At 49.5% G+C, this 14,647-nt stretch overlaps 1 protein-coding gene across 1 annotated transcript in view; it reads right to left on the reverse strand.

Annotated features, from left to right (window-relative positions):
* MYO1A (myosin IA) overlaps positions 1–14,647 on the reverse strand; it is a 28,263-nt gene that overhangs the window by 6,957 nt on the left and 6,659 nt on the right. The window contains exons 2-21 of the mRNA XM_022571793.3: positions 14,450–14,565; positions 14,092–14,186; positions 13,794–13,898; positions 13,554–13,600; positions 13,351–13,414; positions 13,051–13,149; positions 10,917–11,020; positions 10,654–10,801; positions 10,060–10,178; positions 9,893–9,979; positions 8,477–8,542; positions 8,229–8,333; positions 6,098–6,160; positions 5,691–5,891; positions 5,291–5,517; positions 4,726–4,926; positions 4,370–4,463; positions 3,764–3,913; positions 3,586–3,654; positions 3,067–3,141 (exon numbers count right to left, since the gene is read on the reverse strand). Of these exons, the coding sequence (XP_022427501.3) occupies positions 3,067–3,141; positions 3,586–3,654; positions 3,764–3,913; positions 4,370–4,463; positions 4,726–4,926; positions 5,291–5,517; positions 5,691–5,891; positions 6,098–6,160; positions 8,229–8,333; positions 8,477–8,542; positions 9,893–9,979; positions 10,060–10,178; positions 10,654–10,801; positions 10,917–11,020; positions 13,051–13,149; positions 13,351–13,414; positions 13,554–13,600; positions 13,794–13,898; positions 14,092–14,186; positions 14,450–14,565 (2,235 nt within the window). The remainder of the gene's footprint in view (positions 1–3,066; positions 3,142–3,585; positions 3,655–3,763; positions 3,914–4,369; positions 4,464–4,725; positions 4,927–5,290; positions 5,518–5,690; positions 5,892–6,097; positions 6,161–8,228; positions 8,334–8,476; positions 8,543–9,892; positions 9,980–10,059; positions 10,179–10,653; positions 10,802–10,916; positions 11,021–13,050; positions 13,150–13,350; positions 13,415–13,553; positions 13,601–13,793; positions 13,899–14,091; positions 14,187–14,449; positions 14,566–14,647) is intronic.

Raw genomic sequence — 14,647 nt, forward strand, 5'->3', positions numbered from 1 at the left:
ACTGACTTAAGGTTTTACTTTTTAAAATGTAATACAACTTATTTTCTTATTTTGAAATTTTTTTAATTTGAGTGAAAGCTGAAAACAACATTGCAATGAACATCTGAATAACATATACTTCTCACCTAAATTCACCAGCTGATAATGTTAACATCTTACCCTATCTTTGTGCTCTTTCTAACACACGCACACATAAATACAAATGCGTGTAAGTATATAAATACACGCATATGTACAAATCTTGGCTACTATAGCATCCTAAAGTAGGTTACAGTTATCATGACATTTTCCTCTAAAGCTTAAGCACGCATTGCCCAAGAACCAGGATATTTTCCTACACAATCATGATTCTATCACCATACCTAAGAAAATTAACATTAATTGGACACACTCACCCAACAGTAACGTATATGCAAATCTCTTCTAATGTCCTTTATAAACTTTAAAAATGTACTCTTTGACTTTGTTTTTATTTTTCCTGATCCAGGATCCAATCAAGTTTCACCCGTGGCATCTGACTGTTTAGTCTCCCCCAATCTAGAACAAGGACTCTTAAGTCTTTATATCTCAGGGAGCACCTAGCACCCTGTTTATTTAATGGGATAGAATTACTGAAGGTATAGAAAATGACTTGACCTTGAACACTTCCAAATTTTTGGAATTTTTGTGAAAACTTTTTACTGAGATATTAGGTTAAAAAACTAAAATAGAAAAAGGCAGAACACACAGTACATTGCTGTAACTCTCCAGGAACAATCCAAGCTCTTTGTACCTTCCACTACAAAGATCTAGTGGGCTTGGTCTAATCACCCTGGAGTCCCCAGTCCTTGGCCTGGTTTGATTTAATTCAATAAACATTCCTTAGCATGTCCCATAATCCCATAATCCCCCATGTTCCAACTGATGTGGAGATTCTTTTTTGTTTGTTTTTTTAGATCTAGAAAGTTCTGCTTTTCCCTATGCAGCCCTCCTGCCCACAGGTCTACCCAGAGCCACGGATACCTGGGTTGTCCAGGCCTCTGTGAGTGTGTTGGGAGTGGTGAGGCAGGAAGGGGAGGGGAACAGTCATAGGTGGTGGTTAAAACTAGAGTCAAATAGCTTGTACCCCAGCTCTACCACATACCAGCTATGGAACTCCTACAAGTTATTCAACTTCTCTGGGCCTTAGTTTTTACCAATAAAATGAGGGAAAGAGTATATTTTATTTTTTAAAAGCATATACTTTGAATAACAATTTTCTGAGCATGTTTAACTAACCTAGGTAAGAAAACCATGGTGTTTAATTGTAAATAGATTGATATAAGATTGGACCAATACTTGATGTGTACAATTTTAGTATATAGGGTTTTGTCCTTTTAAAAAGAAAAGGTCGGGACTTCCCTGGTGGTGCAGTGGTTAAGAATCCACCTGCCAATGCAGGCGACACGGGTTCGATCCCTGGTCCAGGAAGATCCCACATGCCGCGGAGCAACTAAGCCTGTGCACCACAACTACTGAGCCCGCTTGCCACAGTTATTGAATCCCACAAGCCTGGAGCCCCGTGCTCTGCAACAAGAGAAGCCACCACAATGAGAAGACAGCGCACCGCAATGAAGAGTAGCCCCTGCTCGCCACAACTAGAGAAAAGCCCACGTGCAGCGATGAAGACCCAAAGCAGCCAAAAAAAAAATTTCAATTAATTAATTAATTATAAAATAAAATGAGGGCAATATAAGGGCCTACCTCAGAGGGTTGTTGAAAGCATTAGAGTTAATGCATGTAAAGGGCTTAGCACATAGTAAGTGAGTTATAGGCAAGGCAATGGCAAAATATGGACTAGTCAGAAACACTGGGGCAATCAATGCCCTGTGGTCCCCTATAAGCAGACTTCCACAGTGGGTTTGATTTATTGAAATACTGGTTTAAAGGCAACAGCTCCTGTGGTGACATTCAGCAGATGCCTGATGATATACAGGTGAAAGAGAAGGTAGACTAGAGGTCATTCAGGAGATAAGAGCAAAATCAGATTACAGGTCTCAGGTGTGCGGCAAGAGAGCACGTACTCTGGTAAGGCAGACACCCTGGAGCCTGCCTGAGGAGAGCCCTGGCAATGGAAGAGGCCTAGGACAATGGAGCTTCCCCGGGGAGGGGGAGGAGGACACAGTGAAGACTCAGGGAGGTGGGAAGAGGCCCAGAGCCCCCATTCCTCAACTTAGCCAAGGGAACAGAGAGGAGCTCCAATGCATCTCGTGTCTTTACGAGCAAAGTCAGTAAGAGTCCTAACAACCATCAAAAATCAAATCAGCCGAGGTGAGTTCTAATTCACTCCAGCCCTCTGTCCAAGATCTCCCGCTCTTCTCTCTGGTCTTTCCCAAGGTTTCAATGGAGTGCTGCTCTCCCCCATCTGGTTTCCCTCCAACACTTCTCAGAAGCACTGTTGCTATCGGATGTATGTCTCTGGAAATCATCCCTCTCTGTCCCTGTTTTCCTCTCACTGGAAACTGTCCATAGTTTGAACGTCCAGACCTGCTCTTGGCTTCTTCCTGCCCACCCTGACCCAAGTCCTCCAGAATTAAGGTCCTTCCTGAGATTCAGTTTCAGCCTGGCCTGCTACAGTGTCAGAAGAGATAGAAGGAAGATATGATTCCTCCACCTTCACCCCCAGCCCTAAAATGAATCTCAGAAGGTTGGGTTACTTAACCCTATGTGTGTCCTCTCTCTGCTCTTCAATGAAGCGCAGCCTCTTCAACTGTTGTTAACCACCTAGTCCCAGTCTCTTCTCCAGCCTACTCACCATGGACTAGTTGGTGGGTGTGCTGGGACCCCTTCCTGCCACAAGGTTGCCTGCAGTGTCTATTCATGCCAAAATGTGCTCTGATTCTGCCCCTAGGTCCCTAGGCGCTGGGGCCCTCCCCATGCAGGCTGCTGCCCCATCCCCTCTGCTCCCAGGGTTTAAGTACATCAGATAGAGGAGGCTCTTGGGGAAAAGCTTTGAGTCACCTCCTCTCAAACCCCACATACTTCCTCTTCCCAACCTGTCCCTCCCTCCTCAATGCCCTGTTTCCACCCTCAATCCCCACCACTTACTATGCTCTTGTAGATGAAATTTGACAAGGTGAGGGCAGCCCCTGACCGGAAGTACTTCCGATAATTCTTGCGAGCCTGGCAGGGACATACAAGAAAAGGGCCAAAGTAAAGATAGAGAGTTATACCTGGAAGATAGAAGACAGGCCTGGAAGAGGTTCTACTATTTTTCAACCACACAAAGAACAGAGTAAGGAAAAGAGCTGAGACTATAGCTGGAGGGAGAGAGTAAAGTCAGACAAGCTGGCAGTCAGGAGGACACTCAAAGCAGAAGGCAGAGCTCTGCTGCTAAGTCAGAAACACACCCAAGCATATACTCAGATCTCCCCAAGATGCATCCACACTCCCAGACACACACAGAGCAGACCCAGAAACACACCAAGGCACAGACATACCATCACACACAGATGTGTCCTGGGTGAGGGCAGGACCTTCTCTCTGCTACTCTTCCCCACCAGCAGCAGCTGGCATGACCCGGAGGAGCCACGTGAGGGGAGGAAGCCACTCTCCCTTCCCCATTACCTTCCAACCTCTCACAAAAGCCTGGATCAACAATGCTGATGCCTTCATCTTCGCATAGCGTTTCTTTTGCTGTAGAAAACAGTGGGCCTGTTAGAAAAACTCCACCTCCTGAACCACCTCTCCGCTTCCCCCTCTCCTATTAGAGTAAGGGGGATAGGACTTTGGGGATAACAGATACCATGTTGCCCCGAAACCAAGAGGAAATGAGGATCTGACTCTTGCGCATCAGTTGGTAGTGGATGCGGCAGCGCCAGCCTCGGTACATCTTCTGTATGAGTGTGGCCAGCTCGTGGATTCGTAGGCGCCTCTTATCTTCCAGGTAGAAAAGCTGTGGAGAGGTGGAAGGGGGGCAGAGAGGGGCTCACTTAGGGGAACCCCACGGCACCAAAGGCTTCCTAGCCAGTGTTTTATTCAATCGTTCCTTAGTCCTCTTATTCATTTATGCATTCATTCATTTAATAAGCAGCTACTGAGCTCTGACTCTTTAGCAGGCATTGTGCTAAGACTTGGAAACTCAGACACACTGACTCTCAAGGAGTCCTGCTTCAGGCAGAGGCGTTCAGACCAGCAATGCAAGCACACCTAATTCCAGGGCTCAAGGCAGGCAGGGCAGGAACCCAAGAACTCAGCTCCCAGGGATAAAGTCCCTGCAGAGAGGAGACTTCCTCATCCACTATCCATTCCAGGTTCTAGAAGCTCCCGTCGCCCAGCCTCTCACTCACGTGGGCTCTCCAACTCTTCCACCTTCCAGCCCCACCAAACACAAGTGCACCCTCCAACTCACAGTCTTGGGGCTTCTGATGAAGATCTTTGTCTTCCCAAAGGCCATCTCCTCTGAGGACACACTCAGCTCCCCCAGGACCTTCTCGACCCCCTCCCTACAGGAGCAGGTGGGGAAAGCTGCCAAAGGGCATCCCAGGGGAGGGTCCTCTCCCACCTGTCCTCTACCCCCCTTCACCTCAGGAGAAGAGTTCAGTGTTCGAACAGACTTCAGAGCCTCTGAGAAGTGATCATTCAATTCATTTCCCCGAGAATCCCTTCACGAGCTTCAGCGATACACATGGCACCACCTAGTCTCTTCCCCCACAGAGGTTCCCTGCACTGCCCTTCCCTTCTCCCCAGTCTCCCACTGAGTCTTACCGGTCTCCACCGTCCCAGTGAGGCCAAGTGCTCCGGCTCAGCAATCGGTACCTTTCCAGGAAGGACCCGTAGGCCTGGCGGTAGGCATAGCCTGCTCGTCGCACCCGCACATTCTCCAGCAGCCCCAGGTACCGAGACTGGACGGCCACCAGCTCCGAGGAGAACTCACCTCGCTTCTGATGCTCATTGGGCTTTATACACCTGGTGGGAGGTAAGGCAAGGCCCGGGCTACAGGAGCTTCACCCTTGCCAGTGTCACCCATCCTGGTCTCTACACCTCTATCCTGTACACATTCCCGTTAGCTGAAAATTTTCAGAGGAAGCAGACACACTGGCCTTCCCAGTTTCACTCACTATAGCATGGTCCCTACTTGACCATGACGCTCTGCCCCTTACAGGACTCTCAGCTCCTCAGCTGGCTCTGTTTTTCATGAGGCAAAGGGAGCTGGTATCCTATTCCAGAGACAGCCACCTCCCCACCCCTGCAAGGACATGTTCTACCATGCATGGACGCTGCAAGTGTCATCACAAATGCAGCATGTTCCCCTATGTGCCCAGCATGTCACCTGATGTAGTTGGGTTTCTTGGAATACAGGTTCTTCATGAGAATGGCCACAGAACCCTTGAACTGGACCCCAGCAGTTGGGGGGCGTTTGAGAGACGCCTGCTTTGGATCACCCTCAGGAAACAAGGACCGAAGGAGGGGGTGCTGGGCCTTCCACATGGCCTGGGACAAGTCCCGGAAGAGTAGGTCGTTATTCTTGTCAATGAAGCTGTTCACGTTGTAGGTCACCTGTACAGGAACAGCACTTGGTCTGGAGAGCCCACCACATTGTCTGTCGTGCGCGTGGCCCTCCCAGTCTCACTGCGAAGTGTTCCTGGTTCTCACCTCCCCCCATTGCCTCCCCCATTGCCTTCAGCCTGTGCCCAGGCCCTAGTCTTCACCCTCCAGCCCCGTGACATCACCTTGCCCGCATAGTGGCAGATGCGGAAGCAGCTGAGGCCCATGCTGTGGTCATACTGGTGCTGGGCGTTCTGGGTGACTTTGCTCTCATAGTGGCCATGCTTGGAGAAGACCTGGTTCAGCTTTGCTAGGAAGGTGGAGTCACTGACCACCCCAGGCCGCAGGCACTCCTCGTCCAGCATGGCCAGGATGCCTCGTTGATTCTGGCCAGGGGAACACGATCAGCCCAACCTAGACCTGGTCCTTCAAGACGTCCACATCCTCACTGCCGCCCCTCTGCCCCCTCATCCTTTGCCCTCTTTACCATCCTTATCAAGTGGGGTCGGGGAGGAGGGGAGAGAGAGACAGGGGAAGGGTGTTCAGGCAGTCTGGAGGGGGAGGTCCCAGAGATGAGAGAAGGATAACTTACATGCTCAATGAGGTTACAGATAATGCCATTATCAAAGTAGTCCACCTTCACCCACGGTATGCCCTGGCAACGGGAGATGACAAATTACATGGAGCAGGTCCAAGACAAGTCTCCAACGGTCTCACCAGAACCAGGCCCCCTTTCACCCACCCCACAAAGGACCATCAGAAAGCCCTATAGTTCAGAGGGGTCCTTGGTGTGGTTTCTATCACGTCCTCATCCCTCCAAGGTTGATGGAGAATTTGTGGGGTGGGTGGACAGACGTGTGGGAGGACCCAGAGCAGTTGTGAGAGAGGGTGAGACAGTGCAGAAAGCCATGTAGGTGCTGTAGGTTGGAGAAGGAAGTGGAATATGTTGGGTGAAGACTGGGATAGGGATTACCCCACTGTGGGAGTGGGGAAGGGTCCTTGAGTATGCAGAAGAGCAAATGGCCATACTGTTCTGGCAACAAGCTATGGAACCAAAGCACATAGGTGAGTTTATCATAAAACAACAAAGCTAATTTGATACATCTTCAAAGACCTTCATCAGTGATTCCCAAACTCAAGTGTGCATCACAGTCACCTGGAGGGCTTGTTAAAATACAGATGGCTGGGCCCCACCCCCAGGTTCTGATTCAGCAGGTCTGGGACAGGGCCCGGGAATCTGTCTTTCCAACATGTTCCCAGGGGATACTGCTGCTGCTGGTCCAGGACCACACTTTCAGAACAACTGATCCACATGATACTTTGGGGCTGTATAATTTGTTTTTTAAAAAAGCAAGAATGGTATAGAAGCAGAAGACCCATAAGACCATGCATCTCTAATTTAGAGCTTTGCTGGGTAACAGGCCTACAGACAGGAGAGCTCTGGACCAGCCAAGGGCCAGACCTCCCAGGCTCAGGCCATTCCCAGGTGTGGTTGGGGAACACGAGCCTTTCTCTTCCTCCTCCCTCACAGGTCTTTAGGGAATGCAGAGTGGAATTAAGCAAAGTTGCCCGCCCACTTCATCCCCCAAATACCTCCCCAACTGGCCAAATGAACGCTCCCCCAGGACCTTCTAGAATGCTTTCCCATTCTATGCAGCTATAGAAAAGCACCTTTATGTGCTGACGCACAAAGGTCTCTTGTTAACTGGTGGAAGCAAGGTGCAGAACAGAGTGTATTCACTGCCACTTGAATAAATTTTGAGGGAAAATATATTTACAGGTTTTTTTGATTACACATAAAAGACCTCTGGAAATAGGCCGACTTCAGTTGCCTCTAGATGCGGGGGGAGAGCTAGGAAGCTGGGATGGGGTGGGAGGGAGACCTTTCTTTATACACCTTTTTAAGCTTTTTGAATCTTGAAGCATGGGAATGTATATCTATTTGCTGATTTAAAATTTTAAAGTAAAAACATACAAAACTAAAAAAACTTTTAGTTGTGACCACATTGCCTGAAATTCTGCCACAGCAGGTTCCTGAGGGCTCACAGGGAACATCCCTGGGAGGGTTTTGATGAGTGAGACTCAGCCATTCACGCTTTGGAGTGAATGAGCTCAAACAGAGAGCTTTTCTAACACTTGGCCATAGGATACTGCGGGGGGGGGGGGGGGGTGGTGGGCGGGCGGGCGGGGGGGGGGGGTGGTGCGGTTTTCGCTGACCAGGGGAAGGAGTGTGGAAACTTTGAGCCACGGGGCACTTCTGGTGAGGAAGTCTGGGTGCTACAAGAGGGGACGGCAACATCAGTCCAGCCCAGAGGAGACAAAAGATTCTGAGACGTCAGAGAAGGGCACTGAAAGGGATGTGGTAGGGTGCCAAGCCCAGGAGAAATGCCCCTTCTAGATTCGGCTCATAGCCTGCCCTGGGCCAAGCACAGCTGTCACTTCACTCTTGTCAGGCCTCTCCCCCACCCCTACCCACCCCAACACCCTTCCATCAATCTGCTCCCTTCCTCTCCTGGCCTGGAGGGCAGGATGGGGAACTGGGGGTGGAAAGCAGAGAATTAGGGCTTCTTGGTAATGCTGGAATATTCAGCTGTGCAAGGGAAACTTTCTGTCCTTAGTGTTCTCATCTGGGGACAACTGGGAGGAAGCTGTGATGAAGGAGAAAGATCTGGCAAACGCCTAGAAGTCATCTGAGAGAGGGGAAGCAGGAAGTTCTCGTTTACCTCTCTCTTATATTCCTCTTGCTCCTCTTTCAGCGTTATCTCTATGAACACCTGCTGTAGCTTCTCATTGCAGTAGTTGATCACAAATTGCTCAAAGCTATTATCCTGTGGTGGGTACACAGGTTAGAGAGTGAGGCCAAGACACTTCCTCTGTCTCAGCCCTACCTCCCCTCTCCCACACCCCCCTTGGAGCCTGCCGCTCCTAACCCTCAGGAAGCAGGGTGCTGAGGTTGCTGAGGCTCTCTCACCTCTAATATTTCAAAGCCATAGATATCCAGGACCCCCATGACCTTCCTTTTCTCCCCCGTGCCCACCTGAAGAGGAGGAAAAGATAAATCTGAGGACCGGCCCTCTACACACAAGGCCAGGCCCCTCTGGGATGGATGTGAGTAAAGCAGGGAGCAAACAGAACTTGGGTGAGCTTGACCAAGCTGGAAAGGAATTGGTGTAATTTTACTCTCCCTCTTCCTCTATATGCTGAAGGACAAGCAAAGAGGGAGGAAAGGAGGAAAAGGAAGATGTAACAGATTCCAGGAAAATGCTCCCATGGTACAAAGTAGAAAGACGTTAAAATCTTCTCGGGAAAATATCCATCCCTTATATTTGTAGAGCATTTTACCAAAAATCCTATGATCTTATTTCATTAATCCATCTATCCCTATAAGGTGTGATTATTCCCATTCTATAGATGAAAAAAAATCGAACTTCAAAAGAGCTAAGCATTTACCCAAATCTAGATTCAAATCCTATATTACCCTGCTGCCTTCTGGTAACAGATTCTAAATTGATGGCACTTTCACATACGAATTTTTAAATAATAGCTCTATTTTGACCTAATTTGCATACCATAAAATTTACCCTTTAAAAGTATACAATTCAGTGGGATTTTTTTTTCAGTATATTCAAAAGGTATACAACCACCACCACTAAATTCCAGAGCATTTTCATCATCCCCAGGTGAAATCTTATACATGTAACCCATTAGCAGTCACTCCGTATTCCCCTGCCAACTGCTGACCTACTTCCCATCCCGATGGATTGCTTACTCTGGACATTTCATATAAATGGAATCATACAAAATGTGACCTTTTGTGTCTGGTTTCTTTCATTCAACATCTTTCCAAGGTTCATCCACGTTGAGCATGTATGAGCACTTCGTGCCTTTTAATGGCCAAATAATATCCCACTGTATGGATATACCACATTTTGTTTATCCATTCATTAGTTGATGTACACTGGGGTTGTTTCCACTTCTTGGCTATTATGAATAATGCCTCTATGAACATTTATGCACAGGTTTTTATGTGGACATCTGTTTTCAGTTCTTTTGGATATATACTTAGGAGTAGAATTGCTGGGTTATATGGTAACCACATACACAATTTCATCTGATCCTCACTAAATCCTGTGAAATGAGTAGGCATTAGCGTGTCTCATTTCCCAAATCGGGAAACTGAGGTTCAGAATCTCTGTGAAACTGAAAGACCACACAGTTGGTAAGTAGGGAACCCAAATAGATGAACTCAAAAAGACAGAGATGTTTCCAAAACACTACATTATCGTGAATAAATAAATACACCCTATCCTCCTTACTCTGTTTATCTCAGAACCCAAGGCATGGGGCGGGCAGAGGAGACTGCTGAGGGAGGAGGGCAGTCTCTCACCTGGATACTCGCATTGATTCGATTCACCAGCCAGGTGAAAAGGCGGCTGTAGACGTTCTTAGCCAGAGCATCCCGAGCGTACTGAGCCTGCAGGGCAGTGCCAGCTGGTTAGTGTGGCAGCCACAGAACAGACTCAAAACTCAGCCTCCTCCCACAGGGCCCCTCACCTGGACGACATTCAGTGCAGTGACCACTTTTTCTTTGGCCGTTTCCATGGTCCTTGAGCACAAAGCTCTCTCTAGTTCCACTGAATTCAAACCCACCATTTCCCCAATCTCTTGAATACCTGGAGAGATGAGGAAATACAACATGGCCTGAGAGAGGGCTGGCTCCCAGGGGAGGGAGGGAGGGCTGAAAAGTGGAACTGCTGAGAGCCTGCTGTTCCTGGGTCTTACTGGGAAAGTCCTTACAGCCAATCCAGAACATGGCTCTGGAGGAATCTCTGGGGAGGAGGAGGAAAGGAAGATCTTGACACTTTGCATGCATTATCTCCTTTAATATGAGAATCTCCTGAAATGAGTGTAATTGTCCCCATTTCTGCAAAGAATCCACTGAGACTCAGAGAGGCCTCAGAACCTAGGTCTACCAAACATCAAAATCTCATTCCAATATGCCTCACAGGGAGTTCTGAATGAGTATGTTTGGGGAAGAACTCCTGAGCAGGCAGAGGGGGACTGAATCAGAGTGAGGTCTATTATGCTGGAGATGGTGGAAGAACAGAAATTGTAGCAGGAGATTCAGGGAGCTGGTTGGGTACAGACCTCTCCCATCACGGATGCCACTTGCTGGTACCCCATTGGCCTGGAACTCGTCTGCCAGTTCCACATTCCCCAGCTTCAACACCAGGGCCACCACCTCTAGCACCTGCCGAATCTCCTCCTTGGAGAACCCAATCACAGTCATCGCACTCTTGGAGAGAAAGGAGAAGTCCAAAGTTGAACTGCGGTGCCAGTCTAACGCCTCCCTTCTCAAAGCCAGAGCCTGGGCTCAGGGCATGGCCTAATGGCCCATCCCAGGTACTCACCTGGAGGGCCTTGAAGTTGGCAGTGTCGTCCATGCCATCCACCCTGGATGCCCCCGGGTTCAGGTAGGCATAGCCATTTGTGTCCCGCTCAAGCTTCAGGGCCTCTGGGAGGGCCAGCATGAGGGAAGAGGGTCAGTACACATGCTTTCTGGAGTCCCCCAGCCTTGACCCTCACGGCCCTTGTCCTAGGTTGGTTCGTTCATTTATTCAGAGGAGCCATTTTTGTTTTAGGTTCTTCCCCTGCCTCTTTTGTTTTGGGATCACTAATTCCTGTGATGATAGACTACATTTTTAAGTGGTATTTAGGGTTTGGGTGTTCATAATTGTTGAGGTTTTCCCCAACTTTTATGAAAGAAAAGTCTCATTCTACTCTTTTCCCCACCCTCAGGGTTCCAAACAATAAAAACAAACAAGAAACCTCTCTGTCCTGCTCAGTTCTCAATGGTTCTCGGCGGATGAAGGTGAGGAAAGAAGGGTGAGCACACATCTGCCACCCACCCCCAGCCTCAAGGCCTCACCCTAGGCCCATGTTGGCGCACCCATTATTTGTTCACAAAGCACCAACCAAGTGACAGATACTATGTTCCCCAACCCTGACTCCCTTCGGGAAGGTTTTCTCTGCGCGTAGCTGAGCCAAATGGCCCTCTTGTGTTCCCCCATTGTGCATCTCTACCCCAGACCACATCACATGGGCTGGGCTTTGGGTTTTTTTCTGTCCCTCCTACCAATGAACAACTTGTGTGTTGGGACTGTGTTTTTCATCTTCATATTCTGTGTGCCTGGCTGGCATGCAGGAACTTTTTTCTTTTTAATAAATGAATCAAGGGAATGATCAAAGCCGTTCACCTGAGATGGGAAGGAATGGGTTAATCATGGAGCTTGAAGGGTATCAGTTATCTGTTATTCAAATGATCTGAGAATCAGGGAGTGACCCTCAAACTAGAGTTTAATGGCAGTTTCCCCTGAGACACAAATTTTGAAATAAGAGCCTGCTAAAGAGGGGTGTCTGGAAGGAGAATGAGTCAGAAAGGCCCTGGGATGATGACACCAGGGAGGGAGGCCCCACCCAGACTCAACTTAAATCAGTGAGTGAGAATCAGCCGGAGCACAACTCTAGTACCTATGATTCAGAAAAACGGAATACAATCAAGACAATTAAGCCAGGAGGGAGGATGAGACCTGTGGGGGCTCTTGAACCATAGAGATCTCCAGGAGGGGGAAAGGAGACAGGCACAAGTCCAGCACAGAATAACCAGAAACCAAAGGGACAGGTTCTTGGAGGCCAAGACACCCACAGTGCCCACAGTTAGAGGGGGGGTTGAGAGGGGAAACTCTGGCAGGGCTTTAAGTCCCATCAGACCCTGCAGTAATGCCCATCCCGAGCCACCTCAGGCCCATCCAGCATCCAGGCTGAGATGGTCTCTTCCCCAAGACAACGTAAGGTGCTCCATGCCTTCTGCCCCTCTAGCCAGCTGCAGAGCCTATTGGCACTGATCACACTGTATTGCGATGTAGCTGTTCATGCATCTGCCATCCCTAGAAGACTATAAGTTCTTCGAGGACAAGGTCTCTTACTCACCTCTGTATCCCTAGAAGCTAGCACAATGTTCAAGCATAGTAGGTGTTCAAGAGATGTTTGATGAATGACTGAATGGAACCTCCACAGAACTATCTAAGAAGAGAAAATCAAGGACAAGGTCCTGGGCAAGGCAGATGTACACCCAGGACAACTTCAGCTAGAGCTCACTGAAAGTTCTTGAACACTTGTAACATCCTGCCTGCTTTCCTGCTGAGCTACAGACAAAGTCCCTTAAATTGAAGATAGGAGAGATGGTAGATGGAAATAAGTGTTCCATTTTTGAAGCCAGCTTGGGGAAAGAGGAATCCAGACAAGACAGAGAAATAAGAGCAGGGAAGAGGTAAGAAGGCTTATTCCTAGCAATAAAACCCCAGAAAAGGAAGAGAACACAGAGGTCAAGGGATTTGTTCCCAACAATGGGTGGATGAGATTCAGGGTGGGGACTGCCCTGAGATTCAAGGGAAGAGGGCTACAGGGATCCAGAGGGGCCCAGGGGTTCTGGGCATTGAATGGAGGCTAGGGATGTTCTGCCATGTGTCGGGGGCAGGCACATACTCAGCAGCTGTGGATCTGCTCCAGCCAGTAGCTGATAGAAGATGTGGAAGTTCCTTTCTCCTTCAAGGTGCTTCACCACGCGGGATTTCTCAAGCAGATCTGGCAGAGAATTTGAAAATCATGTTCTGAGGACCTGGGAGGTACTGCAGCTTCCCTCTAATTCTGCCCTCATCCCTAGTGTTCCTAGTGGTTGGGAAGCCTGGTAGTCTAACATTCCTCCTTCCTACAGCAGCAGATTAGCCAAAAGGAACACCGTGGGGGCAGGTGGGACAGGTGTAAGCGGGATGGGGAGACACGTACAGTTTGTGATGACGCCACCAAGGGGGGATCCCTTGAAGTCAAACTCAACATCCATGTATTTTCCCTTCAGAGACCAGAGAGAGAGAGAGAGAGACTTGGCTTCCTCCTCTTCTCGCCACCCTGTCCAGGAGGGATCTGCGCCTTGTTCCTCCCTCTCAAGGCCCCACACCCTCTTGTCCCAGTCCGGGGAGATGTTCACTCACAAATCGAGAGGAGTTGTTGTTGCGAATGGTCTTGGCATTGCCAAAAGCTGCGGAGATGAGGGGAGGGGGAATACGATGGCTGAGGCGAGAAGACGGACTCCAGAGCAGGGGAAGGGGGAAGGCCCTCCAGCCATGAGGCCGATCTCAGGTTTCTCAGGCTGAGCAAGAACAGCCATGTGGGGAACACTGGGGACGGTAGGGTGGGGTGGGGGTGGATCGGGCAGAGACTGGACTTCTCACCCTCCAGCACTGGATTTGACTGAAGCAGTTGTTCCTTCACAGAGTTCACCCGTTCCCCTTCCCCACAGACAGCCGCCACGTAAGTCATCACTAGCTTACTAGCCTCTGCAAGAGAAACCCTCGCGTGAATCCCCACCAATGCCCTTAACCTCCCTCATCCCAGCACCTCACACCACTCAGAGTCAGAAAAGGCCAGGGAGGAATTTCAGGGGGCGGGGGCAGAACTGGGCCTGGCTTGGAAAGAGACAAGGGGGTAGTTCCAGCAGTGACTCCACGGCTTCCCCGCCGGGCGCCTCACCTGTCTTGCCAGCTCCACTCTCGCCCGTGATGAGGATACACTGGTCTTGGTCCTGGTCCCTCAGTGACTGGTACGCCTCATTTGCCAGTGCATAGCTTGTGTGGAGGAAGTGGGTGGTGACTAGTGTGGGACCAGTCCAGGACAACACCTTTCACTCGACCCCCAACCCCCAGACTCATTCGCCCTCCCCACTTGGACCAGACCAAGGCAAGTGACAGGCCTAGGAAGGGGCCTCCAGAGGGCCAAGGGAGGAAGGGGCAGCTGGAGAACCTCCTTCAGGAGGAAGGAAAGAGGAAATTAGGATGTGTCATCATAGCGAGCCGGGGCCCTGTCACCTTTCCTCGGTCCCTCTACTCACACATGGGGCTTCAGCTCGTAGAAGGTATAGTCCCTGTATCTGGCAATGAACTCTGGGCCATAGATGGGCAGCTGTTGGTAGGGATTCACTGAGACCAACACGTTCCCAATGTAGGTCTGGAGCCAGGGAAGATGAAGGGAATGAGTGAGGGTGGGGGTTAGGGGGAGGCACATGAACTCTCTGGCCACATGGCCACAG

This window comes from Delphinapterus leucas, chromosome 11 (assembly GCF_059928025.1).
Source record: "Delphinapterus leucas isolate spDelLeu-1000000601 "Yukka" chromosome 11, BTC_Dleu_Yukka2, whole genome shotgun sequence".
Classification (NCBI taxonomy): Eukaryota; Metazoa; Chordata; class Mammalia; order Artiodactyla; family Monodontidae; genus Delphinapterus; species Delphinapterus leucas.